At 43.6% G+C, this 26,616-nt stretch overlaps 1 protein-coding gene across 1 annotated transcript in view; it reads right to left on the bottom strand.

The window, feature by feature from the left end:
* Positions 1-2,550: 2,550 nt before the first annotated feature.
* fam168a (family with sequence similarity 168 member A) overlaps positions 2,551-26,616 on the bottom strand; it is a 43,115-nt gene continuing 19,049 nt past the window's right edge. Inside the window, exons 2-8 of the mRNA XM_056283968.1 lie at positions 21,350-21,457; positions 15,259-15,350; positions 12,491-12,571; positions 9,123-9,268; positions 4,822-5,008; positions 4,153-4,280; positions 2,551-3,595 (exon numbers count right to left, since the gene is read on the bottom strand). Of these exons, the coding sequence (XP_056139943.1) occupies positions 4,168-4,280; positions 4,822-5,008; positions 9,123-9,268; positions 12,491-12,571; positions 15,259-15,350; positions 21,350-21,411 (681 nt within the window). The 5' untranslated portion in view covers positions 21,412-21,457 and the 3' untranslated portion in view covers positions 2,551-3,595; positions 4,153-4,167. The remainder of the gene's footprint in view (positions 3,596-4,152; positions 4,281-4,821; positions 5,009-9,122; positions 9,269-12,490; positions 12,572-15,258; positions 15,351-21,349; positions 21,458-26,616) is intronic.

Raw genomic sequence — 26,616 nt, 5'->3', positions numbered from 1 at the left:
GCCCATACATCTGTTCCTGAACAATATCATTTTCATGAACCCATAAGCTCCAACAGCATGTCGCCAGAGCCAAAATAAGTTATGTTTCACTGACATTTTTTAAAATAAATTAAAAACTAAAATACGTATAGTGCTTGTGTAAGTATTCAACCCCCACATATCAATACTTTGTAGAGTACCCTTTTGCTGCATTAACAGCCATGATTCTCTTGGGGTAAGTATGTACAAGCTTTGCACATTCTTCTGGAGTAATTTTTGCCCATTCTTCTGGGCAGAATTTGTTCAGGTCCTGCAGGTCGGTGGCATGGCGCCTCTGGACTGCGATTTTCAGTCTGTGCCACAAATTTTCAACTGGTTTGAGGTCGGGACTTTGACTTGGCCACTCCAAAACGTTCACCTTTTTGTCGCTGAGCCGTGCCATCGTTGCTTTAGCCTTGTGCTTAGGATCATTGTCCTGCTGGAAGGTGAACCTTCTCCCAAGCTTCAGTTTTATGGCAGACTGCAACAGGTTTTCTTCCAGTATTTCCCTGTATTGGGCTCCATCCATTCTCCCCTCAATTTGAACAACATCCCCAGTGCCTGCAGATGAAAAACAACCCCATAGCATTATGCTGCCACTGCCATGCTTCACTGCAGGAAGGGTGGTTTTTAGGGCATGAGCAGTGTTAGGTTTGCACCACACATAACGCTTTGAGTTTTGGCCAAGAAGCTCAAATTTCATCTCATCCGACCACAAAACCTTTACCCACATCCTAACTAGTAGCAAAACCCAAGCGTGCTTTTACATGCATAGTTTTGAGCTACGGCTTCTTTCTTGCCACCCTCCCATACAGGCCAGATTTATGGAGAGCCCGTGATACGGTTGACTCATGCACATTTACTCCAGTTTCAGCCACTGACCTCTGGAGCTCCTTCTAAGTGATTGCAGGATCAACTGTGGTTTTCCTCCCCAGCCCACGTCTTTGCCCGGACACTGAGCTTTGAGGGACGGTCTGTCCTACAAAGCGTCTGGGTGGTGTGATGCAGCTTCCACTTTCTGACAACAGATCCAACGGTGTTCCATGGGCCATCCAAACACTTGGATATTGTTGTGTATCCCTTTCCTGCCTTCTGCATTTTAATCACGTTGTCTCGTCAGTATTCTGCTCCTTTTTCTGATGGAGCGCACGCCCGGCTAATGATCTTTACACAGAGTGCTTTTTATACTCATAAACGAGACCGTTACTTTAATATCCTACAGGTGCACACTAATTACGTCCAATTGCGTTAACCTGAGTTTGTTTTAGGAATGATTTGTCATTTGTGTAAACTTGGCAGCTTTCAGAGCACAAGGGGTTGAATATTTATGCGAGCGCTATATTTTAGATTTTAATTTATTAATAAAAAGTCAGTGAAACATAACTTATTTCGGCTTTGGGAACATGCTGTTAGAGTTTATGGGTTCACAAAAATAATATTGTTCAGGAACCGATGCGCGAGTACCTTTTATACTCCAGAAATGAGTGATGACTGTCAAGGGGGTTGAATACTTTTGCAAGGCACTGTAAATCAACCAACCACCAAGTCAACAGAATTCTGACTCATAGTGGAACAGATTCAAATGTAAGAAGAGGAAATGAGGACTCCTGTGCACTCTAGAGATTCACAAGGACTTGTTGCAACCAATGCCGGGATCCTGCAGTACCCCATGTATCCGTTTTACTCAGAGCCGGAGAGTAACTAATCGATCTCAGTCATATCGACAAAGTGCATTTCAGTGGCAGCTTCCCGGGTGGACTGGTTTGTTTTTCGCACCCGTAACACAGGAAAACATGATGCCACTGCTGCTACCATTGTCTTGCCAACCTTGATAGAGAGAAAAGGCAAACCGACCGCTGGGCCCTCCACTGCACTGAGAGATAGACTGGGTAGACAAAATAGTATGAGCCCACCAAGCCAATTTATACAACTTATCCATTATCTGCTGCACGTTCTGGGTTTGAGTCTGTCATTGTCAAGAGCTTGATTATTAGTCCTTGCCTAGGAGAGGAGCGGATCCACAACATTGTCTCTTTGAGCAAGAACTGGGGGTAAGATACATACAGACCTTACAAAAGGGCAATTGTGCAGTCTCTCATAGGTGACAACGGCTTGTATGTGTTGTGCCCCCTATTGTGACTCCTCGTGACCATGTTGTCTTCTCCAGTCTCCTTGTTGTTCCTCTTAGCTACCGGCCCTGTCTGATCTGCCAAAACAATCCCTTTTAACTCCTTCTTATTGTAAATAAGACCCAGTCGCTGCTGAGTGTCTCTGCCATGCACACCCCACCTCTTGAACACCATGTAGTGAGACTGAGTGTGTGTGTGTCTGTGTGTGAATGTGCTAATTAGTAACATCAGGATTAGGGGTAAATGCCACTAAATGATCAATACCACACGAGAGTCTGTGTGTGTTTGTTTTAGTGTGCATGCCTGTGTGTGAATGTGTATGAATGTGTGCATGACCACCTATACAGCTGAGACAGGATTTACTATAAATATTCTATCTTCTAACTAATCGGCCTACGTTAACCACATAAAAAAGCTGACATGACCAGAAGGACCCAGAAATGATGCCTAGCTAGGTTAAGATGATGACGGCGTCAAAAAACAAACTAGCCTGCATAGTATGTAGCATGAGATTCTCCGTGTGTTCTTAGTGCATACTAGGTGCTACGCTAGTGTGGACAAATTGGGAATTATCAGGATAGGAATCTGTAATGGTTTATAAGTGCTCTGGCCATAACAATGCAGCACACCTTGTTTTGAAAACACAGACAGACTGGTATTACTGACTGACAGATGGCTACAAGCTGGAAGACAACCCTGGCCGTAAAAAAAAGAAAAGAAAAGAAAAAACGAAGAAGAAAAAGTGAAATATGAACCGAAACCAGATGGATAAAAACAGACTGATAGGATCAAGTGGAGAACGTATGAGGAGGGAGGAAAGTCAAGGGGAAAAAACCCAAGGCCATTTGGCTAAGCCTAGAAGAAAGAAACTGAGAAGACCTGTAAATTAAAAATAACGACTAATAATAACAAAATAATAATATCCCAATTAAGTTAAAACCCTGTGCTGATATCTAATTGAAAATTTGGCAGCATAAGTCGACGAAGAGTATGATTGCTATTGTATTCACTGATGAAGAAGATACTGATGATGATGATGATAATGATGAAGAAGAAGTGCCCAATAGATTCCAGCCTACTGAGTAGCAGGCAGGACCACATATACACCAGCGCAACACAAACAGAGCAACCGACACCCGTGATTGATAAAGACTCATTTTGGAGCTTCAATGACAGACACAGCAAAGGAATAAAATGGAAGAAAAAAAAATCCGTAAAAAATAAAATAAAATAAAATTAATGACTGGTTGGCAAATTAAAAAAAAGAAATAAAAAAGCAGCTTTTGTATAAACATTAAAAACATTAAAGAATGTCGCATAATAATAATGATAGTAAAGTGGCTGTTGCACTTTATGTTTGTTCTTGCAGACAGGTGCCGAGATCCCATGGTAGCCATTGGGAGCCCATGTAAGATTTGAGCAGTTGCATACGATGGTGGACTCCAGATCTGGTTGGGGGAGATGGGAAGAGGAGGAGAAGGAGAAGGAGGAGGAGGAGAGGGAGAGGGAGAGGGAGAGGGAGAGGGAGAGAGAGAGAGAGAGAGAGAGAGAGAGAGAGAGAAGACAGAGAGAGAGAGAGAAAGACACAGAGAGAGAGAGAGAGAGAGAGAGAGAGAGAGAGAGAGAGAGAGAGAGAGAGAGAGAGAGAGAGAGAGAGAGAGAGAGAGAGAGAGAGATACATAAGTAGTGGCTATTAGAATCGCCCCTGCTGCTGCTTCGGAGAAAGCACGGATAAAGGGGAGCGTGAGGCTGGAAAGGACAGGGAAGTAGAATTATTTCAATCTTTGAGAAGTCAAACCAGAACACACCAAGGGACCCAAAACAGTGGACTACGGAGAGGCTGCATTAAAGATTAACAACAGTGCAGGCAGAAAAATAAGAAGGACATGCATGACACTAACGTGGAGGGCGGCAAAGCCATAACCCCCCACAGACACATACACACACAAAAAAAAAAGGAAAATTGGGATTTGGAGGGATATCTTAAAGAGATGTAGAGACTCACATGATGATGGTGGTTCTACCAGTGGGGTGGGACATAGCTGTACCCAGGTGTCCCTTGGGGCCTGTAGGTTGGCACAGTAACAGGGTGTGCTCCAATGGGAGGGTGCTGGGGCGTTGTCAGCAGGGTCCCTTAAAGAAAGTTAGCGCCAGCAACGGCACAGAAAGTAAGCCACTCTATAAACCCAAATATTTAAAGAGCATTGATAGATATTTGGTTGATGGGTAGGGCAACTGCGTCCCATTCGATTTCCCCCCCTAAAGAAAGGATAACCTAGTGTCTGGCTGCCTGCAATTGTTACCTCTGTTTCTGTCTATTCTTGTAGGACGTACTGCACAACACATGACACTAAAATCAAGGAATCTCATGGAGAAAGTGCAAAAGTGCAACACATTAAATCAATGAGAGGAGCTTTGCTTTGACGAGGAAAATGTTCTGTTTATTAAAAAACAACAGAGTATCACACTGACTAACTATAAAATAACCCTGGCCTGAAGAAATGGCGGTCAACATGAAGGGTATGGCCTTTGCGATGGTGTGATGCCCAAAATTGTACAATTGGATGGTGTGGAATTACTTGTTTTAACAACAGCCATATAATGTATAGTCAAAACATCTGCAGCTGAAAAAGTGAAATGACCAAAGACTGTTGTTAACGACGGTGCTCGATACCTGCGCTCATAGCCATGGTGGTCCCAGCTACCATCCCCATAGCAGCCATGCCGTTGTTGCGGGGGGCAGGGACAGGGACGGGGGCAGGGTACAGGGCCGTAGAGGGGATGCTATTGGGCTGCACCACTGTAGTATGGTGGATCACATGAGGCTGGGCTGCGTACACAGGCTGAGTGTAGTACGCCCCCTGTTGGAAGAAGCACAAAAAAAAAAGGTTAGCAAGTGCAATGAGGGCCATTTGTAATTTTCAGATGGTTCCATCGGTTGTACATTGTCTAACCCTTGGTTTAGACCATGTAGTAACTTTGCTGAAATGGCTCATCGGTGACAAATAACTTTGGGTTGTTTGTATCAACAGTGGCTTAGATTTATTTAGCGGCACATCCAAAAACATGAAATCCAGTGCAATACAACAGTTTTTCTCCATTATGCCCATATTTCACACATTCTGATAACATATTGGTAGAAATCATCAACGCGTTACAGTCACTGACTATCGCACTTATACATGAACCAGAAGGCAGGTTTACAAAGTCACTCCTCTCATAGGTGTACCTTAACATTGATAATTTAATGTATTGTGGAGGATGGCAGAAAGGAGACGAGACCACTTCTCCTTTTGACCACACAGCCATGGGGTCGTTTATTTTCTCCGCCAACTTACGAAGTACACAGTTCACTTATAAATTCGGGCTGCTCGACATGCTAGGTCAGACACACACCAATAATCCTCAAACTCGCGTCTACCCACAATCCCCTTCTGCTAACCCCTGAACCCACCGTCTTAAAGGGACAGTCACATGGTGAATGTCTAACCTGCTTAAAGTAGGTCACTACACCCCCCCCCACAGAATTCACCATGACAAAAAGAAAAAAAATCAACGTGGCGGGGGACGAATAATGCGGCCAAAACGGCTCCTCTTGAAGCGTGTAGGAGCAGGGGGGAGTCCACGCCAAGGGGGCTGGACGAGGTGAACCGGCCTGTCCAAGTCCAGGTGAGCTGGCTGGAGGAAGTCCACCGAAACCTGCACCGGCTTACCACCCACGTTCACCACAAAGTTCTTAGCCCCCGTCGCCAGGACACGGAAGGGGCCATTGTAGGGGGGGGCCACAGGCGGGTACAGTGGGTGTCGTGCCGCATGAGGGCCCATTGGCTGTCAGAGCAGCGCACAATGCCGAGGCGCTCCGTATTGGCAAACTCCTCCTTGGCGGTGGCGAGCTTAGCTGGGTCGAGGTGTCGTGCGCAGGCATAGACTAGCGGGCCAGTAGTGGTGATGTAGTATTCAACTCCATGCTTGGTCACTGCCTACGAGAAGATGGGCATTGTGAGGTTTGGAAACTCAGAGAACAGACGCTGGAACTCATCCCCGGTGGCGAGCATATTGGACAGTATGATGGGACTCACCTCCCCCAGCATACATAGATAGCAGCAGAAGGAGATGGCATCAGTCAAGTGGTGGTTTTTAACATCCACCAACAGTCCATAAGCATGCAGCAAATCTGAGTCCAAGAGGGGAATGGACAACTTCGCCCTCCAAAAGTCCCAGCCGAACTGCCGACCGCCAAAACCCACCTCCACATACCTCGTGCCTAGGGTTGGGCACTGAGAACGGGATTTGGAACCCGTTCAAAAATTCTGATCCCAAAGGATTCGTTAATAAAGTCAAATTTCGATTCTGCCTATCGGTCCCTAAATAAACTTCACTCGCGCTAATGTTAGTTTCAGTTTCCGTGGTGGCGGCATGCAGCTTCCGAAGTTTCCGCCTCCGCAAATTAAATGTGCGCCATCATGGACCAGAGCAAGCGGCGGTCGAAAGTATGGCTTCATTTTGCCTTGAAAAATGAAGGGTTGGCACAGTGCAACCAACATCTGTGGCAAAATTATTTCGTGCAAGGGAGGATGCACGACAAATATGGCCAAACACCTTCGCCTACACGGTGTACAAATTAACCAGTGTACCGTGTTTGACACGTTGTGCCGGTCTCCCATCTCCCGTCTTGGCATCCTCTTCAATCAACCCTGAACAAACAGCAAGCAGCACCTCGTCGCAATTGGGTAGGTGAAAATTAATAATGTTTGTCTTATTCGCAACAGCGAGACAGCAACAACTTATACATGAGCCAATCGCTATAAACTGTATGCAAATACTGAAATGTGTTTTTTCTGTGCTGAACGCTCATGTATACAGCCTGAGAAGGCAGATATGCTCATTTTTCTAAACAACAAGAACTGTTTCTAATTTAAGGAGTTTAATACCTGGTAGTCCAGAACAGGGTGTGACTGTCTCTTTATTTCTTCATCTTCATGTATGAAGACAGTTGTTGTAGATGTAAATATAAGAATGAGACATTCGAATGATCTGTTCTTAAAACACAATGGCTTGTAAAAAGTTTTTTTTAAATACAATTTTCTTCTGTGAAAGAAGCATGTGACCTGTTTTGACACCACCTCTCAAATAACCAGAATCGAGAATCGTTAAGAAACGGAATCGAAAAAGCAGAATCGGAATCGGAGTGAGAATCGTTAAAATCCAAACGATGCCCAACCCTACTCGTGCCACAGGTGTGGACGGGGGTGCCATTGGCAGCATCAATGGGGGAGCCGAATCCACTGGCCATCGCATCCACTGCTGTCACAGGCAGGATGCTCCACTGCACGCCGGAATCAACTAGCAGCCGCCAGCCGGAGATAGTGTCCCCAATATCCATGATGCTGTAGAGGTTCCGAGTGCCGCCGCGATGTAGTAGTACCTGGTCTCATCCATGGTGATGTTCTTAATAGCAAACTGGGCCTTGAAGTGAGCGAACCATGCTGCTGCAGCCATCTCCCAGAAGTTGGGCAGTTTGAGCGAGACGGCGTTATTTTCTCCACCAACTTACAAAGTACACATTTCAGTATTATAAACTCGGGCCGCTTGACTTGCTAGCGCACACACACACACACACACACACACACACACACACCAATAATCCTCAACCTTGCGTCTACCCACAATCCCCTTCTGCCAACCCCTGAACCCACCATCTTAAAGGGACAGTCACATGGTGAATGGCTAACCTGCTTAAAGTAGGTCATTACAGTATCACTGTAGTCATTGCATAATATATATCGATTTAACTCCACTTTGCACCCGAATAGATCTTTTTCTGTAGTAATTAATAGGCTACTGCTATATCAGTGGTTTCCAATTATATTGATTTCTGCACACATTCCAAAAAAATGCATCTTTAGCATAGGTTATGGAAACAGACTGAAAAACAGAGTAGCTCAGAGTAGGGCACATGTAACAGCTGAGTGGCTTGTCTGATAGGACCTGGTGAAAACTTTTGACACTTATGAAAAACTGAGCAAATCGGTTGCATAAGACAGACAAGAAAAAGTTGCTTCTGCTAAAGACCAGCGGGGGGAAGAACCAGGTGAAACTAAAGAGCATGATTTGGTTAATTCAGTGTGTTACACAAAATATGATATATGACTAATTCTCATAATTAATGATTAAGTCAAAGTGAAAACCAGGCAATATCTGCGATTTAGGACTGACTGCAGCCAGTTACGCAAACTATTTTGATCCTGCAATGAGGAAATGATACTTTCACTTGACCGCGTCTACACGGATGTCAGCTGTGGGACAGCGACCGTGGAGTTGTCTTCCTCTATGATTTAAACAAGGAAGACAGTGGCGGAAATCTGTGCCCTGAGGTATAAAGACAGTCTTTCTACTCACTACTCCACCCTGCTGTGGTTGAGGTTGCAACTTTTTACAGAAGCACTAAAAAGACAGTTCAGTTCATGGAGCAGAGGAATGCCTTTTTCATTTCCCGATCCTAAATACCTCTTTTAATGTGTTTTCCACCTAATGGAAGATGTGTCTAATATAAAACTGGTAATAGCATGCTAAAGTTCATCATCACTAAGTGCTTAAAAAGGAAGGTTAGTTCTCCTAATAATTCCTGTTCCATTAACATAAGTATCAGTGGCCTTTTTTTGTTGTTGAAAGAATAGGCAATCGGCTGCACCAAGTATTTTAATTGAAGCAAATGGTAAAGTAGCAAGGAACACTCCAAGTTTGGGAAAACCTAAGTTCTGGTTGGACCTGATCCTGGGCCAGTGCAGTCCCAGATAAAAGGGACTTACCCATAGGACTGTCACTGGGCATTCTGTGACTAAATTATCCAAAACAAAAAAACCCCCAAGAATATGAGTTTTGGTTCATCTGGTGCAAAGATCACATTCCGACTAACAAACCAGCTGACAAAAATGTGAAAGCAGACAGCATGCGGTGTCTTTCGAGCGGTCTTACCTGTGCGTATAGGTTCTGCTGAGGGTAGGCACTGCGGATGGGGTACATAGCTGTCGGATAGGGGGTGGGGGTTGGGGTGTAGGGTGGGGGTGCTCCGTTTGTCTGAGTTGGGGGCACTTTGTAGGGGGTGCCTGCAGCAGTGTATCCTAAAAAAAAGAGTGAGCCAAATGAAAGCGTGGAGAGAAAGAGAAAGAAAGAAAAGGCATCAATCATATTTATGTATTCCTGGATCTTTCTAAAAACCATTAGTTTCACTGGGCATGTAAATCTGGACATACAGGATATGTGATTCACAGATTACATAGACCGGTACAATGAAATTACCAAAGTGGTACATAAATAGTAAGAGAGCCAAGACCAGCATGACATGGCAGCCAATCCGGCGTGCCATTTTTCCAAACAACCTGGAATGTTTTAATTGAGGCGGTAATTTCATAATAAACATAATCTCAGTGTGTGTCGGCCCTGTGGTGGCCTGGCGGCCTGTCCAGGGTGTCTCCTCGCCTGCCACCCAATGACTGCTGGGATAGGCTCCAGCATCCCCGCGACCCTGAGAGCAGGATAAGTGGTTTGGATAATAGATGGATGGATCATTTCCTTGATCTTTAAGAGGGTTTTTAATGTAAATACTGGAAAGCATAAAAAAAGTTAACTGGTACCTCAGCTACAGGTTGGCTGGCTGACTGGGACTACACCAATAGTGAGTACCAACTCAGCATTTTATTACCTTTTGGCCTCATTAAATTTTCTACACTTCCTACAAAATCCACCAGATGGCGGTGTGCAGCAGTATTTCAATGTCATTTTGTGAAGCTCCAGAACAATGTGGCCAATATTCATGTAGCTTCAATCCTTTATAGACGCCTCTATAACCCAGCCTGAAGTTAAAAAGCTTGGACTGGATTATGCCATGATAATTCGGTAACGTGGACCTAGCTTTGGTTGGACCTGATCCCTGACCAGTGCAGCCCATGATCAGGGGGACTTAGCCACAGGCCTATCACTGGGCATTCTGTGGCTAAATAATCCTAAGGAGTACATTTACCAGTTTCTCTGATCAAATATGTAGCAGCAACCATAAGTGATCCTGGAACCAGGGGACTGCTGAAGTTACAGCGTAACTCCCCGTCGACACCATCAGGCATAACGATCGCAAGGCATATAAAGGTCGCTGGGCTGCACCACTAACACTGCATCCATTTTAGACTGCCGCGCTGTGGCCTTGCTAGTACCGTTTATCAACCACTAGGAGGCGCTTGAAGGTCAAACATGCATCTGGCTAATGCCGCTCTGTGAGCTTATGAAAGCTCTCTCTCACACAAGGACAAGGGAACAAAGAAGCACCGGAGCTGCTCTGCATGTCTGTGTGCGTGTTTGCATCCTCTCGGACACATGACAGGTACGCACGGCATTAGAGGACAATGGTGTGCAAAAATCACACGAGAACCCCGAGGGCCTGAAAACGCTTTCTCTGTCAGTTTTCACAAGTCGTGACATTGACCAGCTAACATTGACCATGCTTTCTAATCAGAAAGCACGTTTTAAAGGTTCCTGCCCTTAAAAATGCCTTTTAATTCCTCAAAATCACTTCCTACATCTGGGATCGAAACCATCAACAAATGAGCCATTTAAAGGCCAGGCTGTAAAAACAAGACGATTTTTGCAAGCACAAACAACAATCCCCATTATCTAATCTGGTTATTCTCAAATAAAATTTCCCATGTCAGTGTTTTTCCCCCCTCTTTTTTGCGGATCAGAGAGAGAGAGAGAGAGAATGATGAAGCCTGAACAAAAAAGCTGATGCACTGCAGCAATGACGCATTTATTTGAGTTTTCGTATTCTTTTAAGCGTAGACAACTGGCCTCTGGAAAAATCTACCAAACAAGAGGTTGCAAAATGATGTCTCCCCAAAGGACAAAACCCATAAATGAGAGCCCAGGTGCAGAATAAACCTGCCCGTTTGGGTTTTGTGGACAGTAAAAAGTTAGGAAACACCTTGCACTAAACCAACAGATATACATGCACACCATGTTTGAGAAGCGTGGAGACAACTGGCACCCCCATCTGCTGTGGCGGCCAGACAGTGAACCCCGACAGAGTGTGTATCTGTGTCTATGGAGTCGGCAGCAGCTGTTCGCTGGCCAGCCTCCCATTCCGTCGGCATCGGCGCCCCTTAGCATGGGCTCACACGCTGGTCTGTGACTTGTGTCGCTTCCAACAATGTACAGAGTACTCAACACGGACCTTAAGGCTCGAATGTATTGGGATAAAATGTGGTCACCGCAATAACTTCACAGACAGCTACAAAACTGCTGGAGGCAGGGGAATCGGTCAGGGTTTGAACGTTACTTTTTTTTTGGCGAGGTGAAATAATTATCACAATAAATAGCCAAATCGATCAGTTATGGATTATAATAAGTGGGTCTTGTTATTTAGAAACAATCATGAAATAACTGAAATTAGGTGTTAATGTAATGCTTTCTATGGTAATGTGATCAGAAGCTGCTTGGGCTACTGTGTCCTCGTCATACATGCCAGTAGCGGTAGGTAAGAGTAGAAAATGGCTCAAAAGAACATCTTGAATTCTTTTATCAGTCGACGCCAAATTAAAAGAGGTCGCGTTCTTCAGCAAGAGGCGGACATTACTAATGTCAGTGCCGTTTGGCTGCCCACCCCAAAAATTACCATTCAGAATCACAACGCCATGATGTAGCAATAACCGAGGCTCCCATATGAGATGAGAGAATTTCCACCAGCGCGTTAAATATTTAACGCATTAAGTGTGACTCCAGCCATGGTGTGAATACCAAAAGCAGGAAGAGTCCTCGACTCTGAAGCAGAAGGCCAAATCATTTTGTACCGAAAAGTGAGGGTTTGGACAAAACGGTCGCTCAATCGGGAAAATACAGCCTAATGTTATTCCAGAGAATTCAGGCCCTGGATTTTTAGCCATTGTGCATTTTGTTTGGAGAACCGAGAACCCTGCCCCCCGAACAGGTGTCCCGACCGACCAGAGGAGGCACTAGTACAGCGACCAGGACACATACCCACATCCAGCTTCCCACCCGCAGACACGGCCAATTGTGTCTGTAGGGACGCCGGACCAAGCCGGAGGTAACACGGGGATTCGAACCAGAGGTCCTCGTGTTGGTAGGCAACGGAATAGACCGCCACGCCACCCGGACGCCCCCACGTCAAACACCTTTAATAAACCCGGGCAGGTCCCTGATCTCAATTAACAGAAAAAGACATTAACAAAGCCACTGACTTAACTTGAAGAATTCGGTAAAACGGACAATAACTTATATTCCTTGCCCATCCCTTGTTACAGATGAACAAAGCAATCAGCATCCTGTGTGTGGTTTACCTGGTGGATACCCAGGACTGCCTGTTTGATAGAGGTTGGGTGTATAGGTGGGAGCCGTGGCAGGATACCCTCCTGGATAGCCTAAAGAGCACACAGATAAGAAAAAATGTAAGTCATCAGCTTAACACACACACACACACAAAGTTTGGTTTTGAAAAGGATGTGCACAGATGGTGCTCATTTAGAAAATGTCTACACCAATAACAGAGCCAGTTGAATGAATCTAACGTACACGTACACACACACACACACACACACACAAGCCACCAAAAGCAGATTGAACCTGAGACAAAGCTCCCATTATAGGTGTGTCACAGCGAGTAGAGACAGCAGGGACAAAGTGAGAGCGAGAGATCGTGTGTGAGACACTGTGCGACGGTGTGAAGGTGAGAGTGAGTGAAGTACCCGCCATTATCTCGCAATCTGCTATTATTGGCAGCCAGACTTAAAGACTTCTCCTTTTTTGCTCTGTTCAGCTGCCTTGAGGCTTTTCTGTACCTGCCTCTGGATGTTATCTGCTGCTGTGGGTTGAGCTACAAGTCAGATAAAACTGTACATCTTGTAAATGTCTTCATTTTGTAAGACCATCTGGAAGCCGGAGCAGTTTTACGACCTCACAGCACAGGAAGACCTGCTGCTTTTTAGTGCTCTACATTTTTATTACAGACGAACGTCATATTAGTTAAATCTTTACATTTTCTTTCACAAATAGAACATTTTTCATGAAAACTGCACGAACTTCCTTCCCAAAGTATGCAATTTAGTCCACTACAGTTAACCTAACAAATGCTTATTTAGAAAAAAAAAAAAATTGGGGGCGTCTGGGTGGCATAGCAGTTTATCCCATTGCCTACCAACACAGGGATCGACAGCTCGAATCCCCGTGTTACCTCCGGCTTGGTCGGGCGTCCCTACAGACACAATGGGCCGTTGTCTGCGGGTGGGAAGCCGGATGTGGGTATGTGTCCTGGTCACTGCACTAGCGCCTCCTCCAGTCGGTCGGGGCGCCTGTTCGGGGGGGAGGGGGAACTGGGGGGAATAAGCGTGATCATCCCACACGCTACGTCCCCCTGGCGAAACTCCTTACTGTCAGGTGAAAAGACGCGGCTGGCGACTCCACAAAACAAAAACAGGCTTGTCTTTCTCATTGCTCATATGGTTGGACAGTTACTATCTACATGCATATCTAGCATCTTGTGCAGTCTTTACAGTCCAAGCAATTGGACATATTTATACTCAAATATCAAAAGCGATTAATTTTTCTTATCGTTTTTTATTGGCCATTTTACAACAAGGACCTGAAAATATTTTAACAGTTAAAAAAATGTCACTTTAATATATTATAGTTATATTACAAACACAACAGATATATTGTGTTTACCGAAAGAGAATGCGGCTCAATCTGAGTTTGAATAAAATGCTCATTAGTCTATTCATGCTAAAAAGACAGAAAAAAAATCTAATTCATGCTTGTTACTTTTTTTTGGGGGGGGGGGGGTTCTCCCCATTTGTATCCGGCCAATTACCCCACTCTTCTAAGCCGTCCCGGTCGCTGTTCCACCCCCGATACATGTGGAGTCGCCAGCCGCTTCTTTCCACCTGACAGTGAGGAGTTTCGCCAGGAGGATGTAGTGCGTGGGAGGATCACGCTATCCCCCCCAGTTCCCCCTCGAACAGGTGCTCCGACCGACCTGCTAGTGCAGTGACCAGGACACATACCTACATCCGGCTTCCCACCCACAGACATGGCCAATTGTGTCTGTAGGAACGCCCGACTAAGCCAGAGGCAACACAGGGATTCGAACCGGCGACCCCCCTGTTGGAAGGCAACGGAAGAGACCGCCACACCACCCGGATGCCCTCATGCTTGATACTTTTGCATTAGTTACAGTAATCAAGCACAGGCTCGGAAATAACATAATCAGGCAACGAAAAAGTGTTTTAAAGATGGTTAACCGACTTGTCTGTTTCTCTTTCATTCAGGGGCAAATTACCCTTTTCAATTTGATATAATTTTGTTTTTATCATAATGGGAAAAAAAAAAAAACAACTCATCATCTCATATAAGATTTTTATTGGTAAGAACATTTTCAGCCATATTGCCCAGCACTATTTCAAGCCTTTATCCCATCTTGATCATCTCTTGTGAAACCCTCTGGCTGTACTCCCTCCACAAACTGCTGCCAGCTGCCCATCATCACGTCACACTCAAATTCCCTGGCGCCAACATACACCCGCATCCCTCCAGGTCATGATCGAACCCTATACTTTGACGACTATCAAGTTGTTATCCTTCTTCTACTGAGGTGACTTGACGATAGATCTATCCTGTCTTGACTCTCCCGTTTCCTGGCTCTTCACTGGTGGAATGACCTTTCCACGTATGTCAGAGCGCCTGAGTTCCTCCCTATTTTCCATTGTAACTTGAAAACTTGTGATAAATACCACAAATACCTTCTCCCTTATCTACTTTCGCTACTCGCACTAAACATGTTACAGGCTTTTTAGCTTTAACCAGTACACAAGTCTACTGATCGCTTGTGATGTTTGACATCCGGGAATTGAAAACCACTCTTCTGTATCTGTGTGTATTTTTGTGAGTGTGTTCTCCATCTGTACTGTTATTTTCTGTTCTTGTATTTAATTGTTTTGTCTGCGCCACAGTGTAAATGGTCCTTGGGTCCCTTGAAAGGCGCTATATAAATTGAAGTTGTTGTTGTGTGTGCATAATTGTGTTTGTGTATGTGTGCATATATATATTTATATACCTGTGAAGGCCATGTTCTTAGGGTTTCCATAGGGGGTGCCAGGCTGAACGGGGCTGTAGACTGGATTCATTCCTGAAGATAATCTGTTCTTACTGAGATTGAAAGAGACGGGGGGTTAGAGAGGGGGGGGGCAAGGACAAATTTGAGGGGGAGAAACATACAGAGACAGACCAACAAGCAGAAAGGAGAGAAAAAGGAGAGAGATGTAAGCTTTACCCATGTAAACTAGAAATTATAAAATGATAAAGCATACATATATACATTCAACATAAATATCAATTCCCACAAAAAAAGGACTTTGTTTGCATGCATCACTGCGGGGCGAGTGAATGCTCGCTTTCAAAGGACACCTACAGACACCAATCAGCCAAAATATTAAAACCACATGCCTATTATTGTGTAGGTCCACCTCGTGCCACCAAAAAAAGCGCTGACCTGTCGAGGCATGGACTCCACAAGACCTCTGAAGATGTCCTCTGGTATCTGGCACCAAGACATTAGCAGCAGATAAGTCCTGCAAGTTTCAAGGTGAGGCCTCCATCGATCAGGCTTGTTTTTCCAGCACGTCCCACAGATGCTGGCTTGAGATCTGGGGAATTTGGAAGCCAAGGCAACACCTTGAGCTCTTTATCTCTTTTCCTCAAACCATTCCTGAATGATGTGTGCAGTGTGGCCAGGCACATTATCCTGCAGAAAGAGGTGTGTAGCTGGTCTGCAACAATGGTAGGTAGATGGCACATGTCAAAGTAACAGCCACATGGACCCAAGGTTTCCCTGCAGAGCATTTCCCAGAGCATCACACTGCCACTGCTGGCTTGTCTTCTTCCCATAGTGCATCCTGGTGCCATGTCTTCCCCAGGAAAACAACACACTCGCATCCGGCCATCCACATTATGTAAAAGAAAATGTGATTCATCAGACCAGCCCACCTTCTTCCACTGCTCCATGGTCCAGTTCTGGCGCTCACATAACCATTATAGGTGCTTTCGATGGCAGACAGGGGTCATCATGGGCACTCTGACTGGTCTGCGGCTACACGGCTCCATACGCAGCAAGCTGTGATGCACCGTGTGTTCTGACACCTGTCTATCGTAGCCAGCATTAACGTCTTCAGCAATTTGAGCTTCTGTGGGATCGTACCAGATGGGCTAGCCTTCACTTCCCACACACATCAATGAGCCTTGGGCACCCATGACCCTGTCGCCGGTTCAGTGGTTGTCCTTCCTTGGACCACTTTTGGTAGGTGCTGACCACTGCATACCGGGAATTCCCCACAAGACCTGCTATTTTGGAGATGCTCTGACCCAATTGTCAAGCCATCACAATTTGGCCCTTGTCAAAGTTCCTCAGATCCTTACCCATGCAAATTTTTCCTGCTTCCAAAACATCAACTTCAAGAACTGACTGCTCACTTGCTGCCTAATATATTCCACCCCTTGGCAGGTACCATTGTGACAAGATAGTTACTCACCTGTCAGTGGTTTTATTGTTTTGGCTGATCGATATACTCTCCACAGGGAGCAAGGCCATGCCCGACACAAGCGCTGATAGAAAAGAATGAGGCTTCATGGATCCATAGAAAAATATGGCCTGGCTTCTCATACTGTGTTATAAATAACCAGTCAGGGCTTACTTATAAGCTTTAGCGACACTACAGGAGTAAACAGAGCTGGCCAGAACTCACTTCTTATGTTCATTACAGGGCCAATCAGGGTTAGCCAAGTCTCACTAACCAGCCTGTTTTCCATACAGTGCTTAACTATGCTTGCTAGGACATATTACCCTTCATAACAATTCAGGGAGTCAGAGATCATTCATTACCAGTCTCTGTTAATGTCTACCCAGCATCAGAATGAATTCAGCAAGTTGCAGAGGGTTTCCTTACCATGCCTGTTGACATCAGATAGGCTGGTTTTGTAGTTTGATTCTTATATAAAAAACCTACTTAAGCATTCAATCGTTTGACTATTGGTTACCTCAGAGTTGGTCAGTTTCCTTAATGCTTTACCTTAAATACCTCCACCCTGTGCACCCTCATCAGTTAGTACTAAACTCATGGTCCAGCTGATAGCAAACTCCCTGCTGTTCATGAAAGCGCTTGCACACTTATGACAAGCTATATATTTGTCTGCATGACTTCTATAAGTGTATGATTTTGCCTGTCGTGTGTCTGGGCTCTCTCTCTATCTTCTCTTTTCAGGACTAGAGCTTGTTCTGCTCAGAGGCAATGTGGAGATTGGGGGGGATGAGGATTCTGTAAGTGCTGCATCTTCTTCTTCCCTTTCATCTGGTCCTCGGTCTCTCTGGAGACTTTGGCCTTCTTTTTCTATTGTCTCTTGTTCATGGCTGCTTCTCCACAATTTATGACAGCTCCAGCGATGCATTATTTTGACTGTGAACATTCCCTCCGTCTGTGCAAATGATGGGTCTGATCTAGCTGCTGTGTGTATAAAAGCTGTATTTTGTTACCAGGGCTCTGTTGCACTATGTTGGTGATAATGCATGGGACAGTGCTGTTCTGTGGCAATGTATGGGGAGGCTACGTCACATGCTTCTTTTGCAAGTATTGCAGTCCCAGCATCCATTTTTCTTTTTATGCACGGTTTTATTATCACTAAGCGCAGTGTTTCCATTATGTTTTAATTTCAAAATCTGTGATCGCACTGTCTACCTCTCCCAAGCCTATGTGTGGTGAAAGAGCAGTCCCCTGATGTATTTTCTGAGGTCTTTTCTGTTTGTTTGTTTTTTTGAAAAACTTTTTTTACCTGGCAATTTTCCCTCATCAAAATTGAGGGTCTAAAGATAGATGGTGTTTTCTATTGTCATCTACTGTATCTAACTACTTCTCACTGTGTGACTGTAAAGCCCTATTAGACTGAAAATATGATTCGCCACTATACAAATAAACTTCACTACCAAAACAACAGTGTACAACAAACACCTTTTCCGTGATGCACTGGAACTGGAAGAGCTGAAGATGCTAAGATTTTCGTTGGGAGTGACAAAGATGGACAGAATTAGGAACAAGTATGTTAGAGGGCCAGCTCACGTTGGATGGTTTGGAGACAAAGCAAGAGAGGTGAGCTTGAGATGGTTTGGATATGTGCGGAGGAGAGAGAGATGATAGGTACATTGGGGAAAAGATGATGGAGCTACCAGGCAAGCAAAAAACAGGAAGACCAAAGAGGAGGTTTATGGATGTGGTGAGGGAGAATATGCAGGTTGGCTGGTGTGACAGAGGAAGATGCAGAGGACAGGAAGAGATGGAAATGGATGATCCACTATGGTGACCCCTAACGGGGGGGTGGGGGGTTGTAGATGATGATGGTGATGAGCCACAAGTTTTGAATTATGAACCACAGTAAGCATGGGTGGAGTTTGCAGCAGGGCTGCAATTGCCTGAAACCTGTCACTACAACTCATCTTTACTACAACTCATCTTCAGTGGAGGTTATCACTATAATCAGTGAATGTCACAAATTTGTAAACAAATCCTAAAAACCAACTCCCATGTCTCGCTTCGGTACAGTGAGTAATACCAAAGTCTGCTCCCTCTCCCTCTCCTCTTGTAAAGCTTTGGCCCCCAGGAATTTACTGAACTAACAAGTTTTATCTTTTAAAATGGGGAGTCACTCACAGTATGCGACCTATCACATATACCGACTGTTGTCCAACAGATGTCTTATCGTTGATATTTTTAAAGTGTGTTTGTTTCTCAGCTGCACGTGCACAGTGCTGCACTCAGCGACGCTACAGCTTATGTCTCTGGAGTCTCATTTATGGGATTCAGCACTTTACAGGTGATAGATAGTACGCTAGTGTCATCGACAGCAGAGTACCCTCTGCAGATGGACGTCTTCCCTGCATTTAAGGTGAGAATACAACCATGGCCATTAAACTCACGTGCATCCCATATCTAAACAAAAGGTTGTATGAGAATCAACATGTTACATTATATTTTTTTTTTCCCTCCCCAATGGTATCCGGCCAATTACCCTACTCTTCCGAGCTATCGCTGCTCCACTCCCTCTGCTGATCCGGGGAGGTCCGCAGACTACCACATGCCTCCTGCGATACATGTGGAGTCGCCAGCCGCTTCTTTTCACCTGATAGTGAGGAGTTTCGCCAGGGGGACGTAGCGCATGGGAGAATCACGCTATTCCCCCCAGTTCGCCTCCCCCCGGAGTGACCAGAGGCGGCGCTAGAGCAACGACTAGGACACACACCCACATCCGGCTTCCCACCCACTGACACGGCCAATTGTCCCTGTAGGGACACCCAACCAAGCCGGAGGTAACACAGGGATTCGATCCGGCAAGCCCCGTGTTGGTAGGCAACGGAATAGACCGCTACGCCACCTGGAATGTTACATTATATTTGATAGACAAAGAAAAATGTAGTTTTCTTGAAAAATTAATGAACGAATAAATAAATAAATATAGATAGATAAATGAATAAAACTTAACCTGTGTTTGTCTGCCAGCGCTAACATCGACTGGCTACAGCGATGAATTAAGTTAACTCATAAGTCTTGTCAAAAGTCTGACACCCATTCATTACATAGTCAACCGCATACATCTCCACAGGTTGAGAGAGGACATGTTTAAAATAGGAAGGACACACCAATTGTTTATTTTAATGTCAAATAATCCAATCTAACGGTAAGTGACGCCATTTCCGCTGCATTGTGCATTGTTTGTTTGTGTGTGCTGTAATGGAGTGAGTGCTAAGCATATTTTAACTGCTTTCAATATGAGTTTGGTATGATCATAATTAATGGTACTAGTATATTCATACAAACAAATTGTGATATTGATGCTTAACGGGCTGAAAAGCTTTGATCTTGTCATTATTCTTTAGTTGACCTTCATATACCCTAGTGGAACAGTATGGTACTGCCACTTGTCTGTGCATGTGCACAACTGATGAAGCAAATTACTGTTGCCATCTTACTGAAAAATAACACCTTTTGTTCTTGTATTTTATAAAATAATGCCTTTTTCCCTTTATTCTATGTTCATATTAATGTGCTGTGATGCTGAAATCAAACACAGACCTAGTACTTTATGATTTGGTGCCTGTGATGTTGGCACACCGGGGATTCAGCGGGTTATATTTCAGTATGATTTGCAGGGTTTTCATACACGACCTCGGCAAAATCAGCCAAGACTGCTGCGATCCTTGTTTCCAGCATATCAGCTGAGAGGATTTTCTCTCTATAAAACAGAGAAAGACAGCGCCAAGATCGCTAATTCCTATTGCACGCTGCTCCAAGGAGTTGGACAGTTTGGACTTCTTCGCTGCTGCAGATTACTTTGAGCAGGCCAGTCCTATGTGAAACAAAGCGCGCTCAATTACAAAGTTCTGGTTTATAATGTGTTCATTCATTAGCTGTTCGTTCATTAACTGATTTGTTATCAGTTATTTGTTTAAATGATCATAGACCTATCACTTGAAAAAAATTGCTATTTGAAATGTATCATGTTCAGCATTAGTGACTTTTCTGTTTTTGTCCTTTTCAAATTCGGCTGATTTACTCATTTTATGCATGCCTATGACAGCAACATAGGCTGCAATGTTTTATTTTTCAATATAACGTCGTATTAGGAACCACATTTGACTCCATTTTATTCCAACTTTGCGGGGTAATTACTATTCTATGTAGATGAATTACCATAATCTAAATGTTACTTTTAATGGGTTAGACATCCAATGCAATATGCACAGCTGGCTAATTTCTCAAATGTCTGGTAAAAATTAAGATGTTGTCGTTATGCTGGCTGGAGGCAACAATTCCTTATGGAAACCCCTTCCTTGCTGGCCCATTTGACCATGCAGGAGAACACAAGGTGTCAGGAAACCCTCTTGGAAAGATACCCTAACTAGAACCAAAACAGGTTCATTTATACCAGATCTTCCATAAAGTATCATCACTGCTTTCACTGTGTGGACATAAAGATGTGAATTGGTACTCCCTTGGCTTTAATGAACTTACCGTGTGTGTGTGTGTGTGTGTGTGTGTGTGTGTGTGTGTGTGTGTGTGTGTGTGTGTGTGTGTGTGTGTGTGTGTGTGTGCTTGAGTGCCCCGTACCTCTTGTGCGTGTCTGGTTGATACATGAAACTGAATTTGTCTGTGGGATGCCCGCTCGCCATTCTTGCTGTATGCAAATGAGGAAGGGGTGGAAGTGGATATGCAAATCTGAAATTAAAACAGCGAGAAGTCATGATTACAACGAACACAGCAAAAGGAAAAATAAAAAAAGCCAAGCACCACGGCCACAGCAAATGATTAGTGACAGCCACGGGGGGGGGGGGGGGGGCAGTGAAAGAGAGTGTGCATTTGTGTGACTGAGAAATAAGTCTTTTTCTACGAATTGTCAACGGATACATAAATAATGGCATTTAACAGTGTACTACATAACTAATTACTACATAACTAATTAACGTGTGTATGGTGCATACAGCTTGTAGCTAATTCATTCCTCTGAAACATCCCATATTCTACATCCTTTGTGTGTGTGTATATGTGTGTGTTTGAGAAAAAGGCAGAGCAAAACAGAAAGATGTCTTCAAGATTGTATTAAGACAATAACTAAAACTGTCCAGAAACTAATATAGCTCATTATATTTGCATGTGCGTGAGTGAGTGTGTGTTAGCGAGTGAGAGAGAGAGAAAACAAAAGAGAAAGAGAGGGAGAATGAGGAAGATCGAATGCATGTTTGTGTGATGTGCTGTAAGAATATCAAATAAAAGCAGTGGAGCAAACATCAAAACCACCAATGGGGGAGCACAGAGCACCCGGGCAGAGGGGGGAGGAAAAGAACAAGGAAGACAAAGAGAGAAAGACTAGGTCGAGGAAGCAAGAAAATAGGAAAGGGAAAAAAAAAAAAGGACAAAGAAAGACACAGAAACGGCAGAGCTGGAACAGAGAGGGAAATAAAGCAGCAACAGCCCAGGTCCCGCACCAAGCCGTGTGTGAGCATGATCGAATACACAGATGAGCCAGAACCACAAAAGAGCTGCGCAGAACAGAGTGGAACAGCAGAGGAATGATTACACTCATAAAAACGTACAAGTGTGCGTGTGTGAGAGCGTGCTGTCATGTAAAGCTATGATTTAGCACCGCGGATGATCACATCTGAATTCAAGTTGAAAAGGATTTCAATATGTCGAGCCAGTGAAAGAGAAGGAAACGCGTCTAAAGCTGGGGTTAAATCGACATTCCGGTTTTAAGCGCAACTCTTGACGTGTGCGGGTCAACATGCTGTGTGCGTTGTCGCAATCGCTCGTTCCCTCACATTCATCCTGAGCTACTGAAGGCCTCTGAAAAAACAGTTCATACAGTCAAATCATGCATGCCTCCTGTACAAATATGACATTTCATTTTTGCTGAGGTGAGCCGATGCAATTAGGCCTGGGGGATAATTCAGTATTATCATTTACTGTCTTTCAATGGTATTGAATCGCAACAAAATTCAAACATTGTCATATCTTGATACATAATCCTATTGTCTAAATTAATAATACCAAGACTCTACTACCTAAAATTTCACACAAAATGAGGTCTTAATATATTTAAGAGAGTATCATTTGAAAACCTGTTTATATATATATATACATACATATACATATACACACACACAGACACACACACACACACACTAGGGATCAATCGATTATTGTTCTGGCCGATTATCGGCTTACATATGTCATTTTTCATATTATTATCGGCCAGCCATTTTTTTTTTAATAATCACATATTGAAAATGTTTATTATTTCCTTACATACAGAAAAAAGGTTTGGAAACAATCACATGAAGAGGAGCGATATGATAAGAGGAGAGAGGGGAAACTTGCAGAAAAACAAGTACGAATGGTCAGGGTGTGTGTTCAAAAGCACAACTACAGGACTAAAATCTATTAGACACTCCAATAAATGCAGCAATCAGATTTCGCTGAACATTAGATTGTTAGATTGCTGTCAGATAGTGCCTTGAACATTATGCACTTCATTCTTATCTTTTTCAAATATTTTCTATTAATCATATGTTCATTTAAAGGCAGCATTGTGTTGGGGTTTGTGTTGCTGTAAATTTTGACACATTTTTTACATTTACTGCAACTGAATATTGGCCCCAAATATCGGCTATCGGCCTCCATAACATTAACTCCATAACTACATTCTCTAAACCGCAGAACAGCCATCTGGTTCTGCTGATGTGCGGCGTAATAACGTGCCCTGCATAGGTGCACTTATGCGAAGGAATACGGACATTCTGCGGCTGAGAGAATGTAGTTCCATATGGGAGGGTTTTGTACGTGTCCCATTCCTCAACTTCCATACCGGCTACTCCTGCTGAATCTCCAAACTGGGAGTGCAGACTCCCATCTACTGCAGGAAGATGGGAGTCTGACTATTGATAAGTACCTCATGCAACCCCTATTCAAAAAACCCGAACTATCACTTTCAAGATAAGAGAAAGGGAACATAATGACCCTTATGTACATTTTCCATTCAGTTCAGTCAAAGCCTGCTGGGAACACTTTAACCAATTAATGTGGAATTATTCTAATATTGTCATTATTCAGTTTGATCAAAGTTTACTTCCTGCTGTCCATGCTGTTTAAGTCATTCCAGTTTCATGTTTTGGAAGTTATTTATTTTTAATTAAAAAAGAATTCCACTCAGATTGTTATCTAGGGCCTTGAACATCATGTACCATTTTTTCAAATATTTTCTGTTTTACACAAAATTTAATCAAACATATGTTCATTTAAAGGCAGCCTTGTGTTGGGGTTTGTGTTGCTGTAAATTTTGGCACAATTTTTTTTACATTTACTGCAACTGAATCTTCTTCTTCTTTCGGCTTGTTCCCCGTTTCCCAGGGGTCGCCACAGCGGAATCGACAGTTTCCATCGGTACCCTGTGAGGGCACAACCCCGATGGCGGTCTTGTCAATCCGCATAATGATCTGGCAAAATTTTACGTCGGATGCCCTTCCTGACACAACCACTAACCCTATGGATGGGGGCACAGGTAAAACGCTGGATGCCATCCCAGTATTCATGGACCTCCGCTTAGTAATGGGCTTAAATTCAGCGGTTGTCTCGTCTGATCTGAGGTCATAGTCCACTCATGGATGGCGTGCGTGCGAGGCTGGCGGGCTGACGCACAGCTCACAGCAGCTTTACTGCAACTGAATATCGGCCCAAATATCAGTTATCGGTATCGGCCATGGGAAAAAAAAAATATCGGTCAACCCCTAATACACACACATTTTATATATATATTATAGTGGGGGGTTTTTTCTTCCGGAAACCGTCAATGGTGTTGATAAAGGTGCTCAAGAAATGAGGAGCGGAATATCAATATAGATGTAGGAAAAAAAACTTTTAATACATATCAGTACAAGCTTGTTTCACGCACTGCGCACTCATCAGCTGCTAATGTGATTCAACAAAGAAAAACACACAGTATACGTTGCCCCGCGTCATGCCCCTAATTTCGGTGGACAGCATCCAATGAGAAGAGAAAACATTTGAACTATTACAAGAATTTATTTGACCCACTGAATATATATATAATGGGCTGTATACACACTGGTTTTTCACTTAGTCGCATCTAAACTTAACATCAGCAACCAAAAAGTCGTAGGGCTTCAAACTACACATTTCAAACTACATCCACAATTACGAAGGTCAGATCTGGACTTGCAGTGTCAGCCCTTAACATGTTTGCGTACTAGCTAACGCTAGCGTACTGACACTGCTAACGTTGTGTGTGTGTCAATCACTGTTACAATTTTCCTAACGTCACTGTCAATCTCAGTTTCGAATCAGGATTCAAGGACAGGATAGGTAACCATTAGAGCTGAGTGCTAGAGACCAATGAGGAAAAGCCAAACGCCTCAGTTTGAGCTTTGTGTAACGAGCCAAACTTCCTGAACCTTCCTGGTGATGTCATTGCCTCATGGTAGAGAGAACATCTGTACAGCTGAACGAGACTCCTCAGCTCTACTTGCTCATTACTCACATTTTAAATGCTTTGCTTCACATTATGGTGAAAGTGTACGTGTGCATGTTTAACATTCAGCACACACCCCTGAAGAAGACCAAAACATCGTATGTTGGCCTTTTGCCGACAAGAATAAATGGCCTATAAAACGTAAAAAAAAAAAGAACTGAATGTTGCAAAGGAAATGACACGAACAACACTCGTGACATGACCTGCATGATCATGCACAAATTACATGCGGTCATATTGACCTCTCATGGTCGTTTTAGGTAGAGCTTATTGCAACTTTTTTTTGTGTGCAATTATCTAAAACTCATTTTAATGCAAATATAGGCAATTTTAGGCGCATTCAGGGAGCAGCAGGTCTGTATCTTTTTTTTCTCACAACATTATTAAATTTTGGAAATCCGAAAGTCATAATTACCATCTTGGTCGTTCCCGTGTAAAAGAACGTTTTAATGTTTCACTGCACTTGCTGCAATGACAGTATGTATTGTCACAGATTTGTTCATTTACCCAGATTGTGCTCAAGGATTCCCATCCTGTGCAGACACAGGTACAGCTTTGTGCAACCATGTGGTAGCATGTTTGTACCAGACTGCACATAACTGAAGATCCCCTCTGTTCCCCCAACACACAGCTGCACACAGACTGAACAGAAGGGGCATAAACTACGGTAACAAACTTTTTTAACATGGTGCTTGGACTTCATTTATGGATATTTGTTTATGTTTATTGAAAAACTTTTGTTTAAATGCAGGGTCTGGTAAATGACATGGTGTTTCTTTCAGCCAGACCAAGAAGGTTATTATTATTATCATTACTATTATTATTATTATTACTATCAAAGAACCTTTCTGTAGTAATCATATCAGTAAGATATCAGATAAAGTAATTATGCTACATTATAGGTTGAATTTTATTTTAGCTTTTATTGTTATACTGCCAGTCGATCAAGCAAGGAAGTTCAAACCCTATCACTTCAGGCTTTTCACACGAATAAGGCCTTTCTACCGCTCCTTGAATACAAAAAGGTCTTTCTTCATTCATAGGCGTTTCATTTGAACTTGTGCTTTAGCTTAATTTATGCAAACAAAAAGCTAATTTTTTGTTTGTTTTTTCTTTTTTTTTAATTTGTCTTTTTCATATGAGCAACTTGTATTAGGGAGTCGGTTCACCTCTACCTGAACTTTCCACACTCAGGGTGGATGAGGTCTACCACGACCTTCCCACTGATGTGGCTTCATTGATAACCATGGCTATAGCCAAAAATGTACCTCTGGTTGCCTCTGTGTTCAACAAGGAAGTGTGTTATCATATCACATGCCAAAAGAGAGTGCCG

The sequence above is a fragment of the Lampris incognitus genome, chromosome 7, assembly GCF_029633865.1.
Source record: "Lampris incognitus isolate fLamInc1 chromosome 7, fLamInc1.hap2, whole genome shotgun sequence".
In the NCBI taxonomy this organism is placed as follows: Eukaryota; Metazoa; Chordata; class Actinopteri; order Lampriformes; family Lampridae; genus Lampris; species Lampris incognitus.
This window is presented reverse-complemented; position numbering and strand designations above follow the sequence as displayed.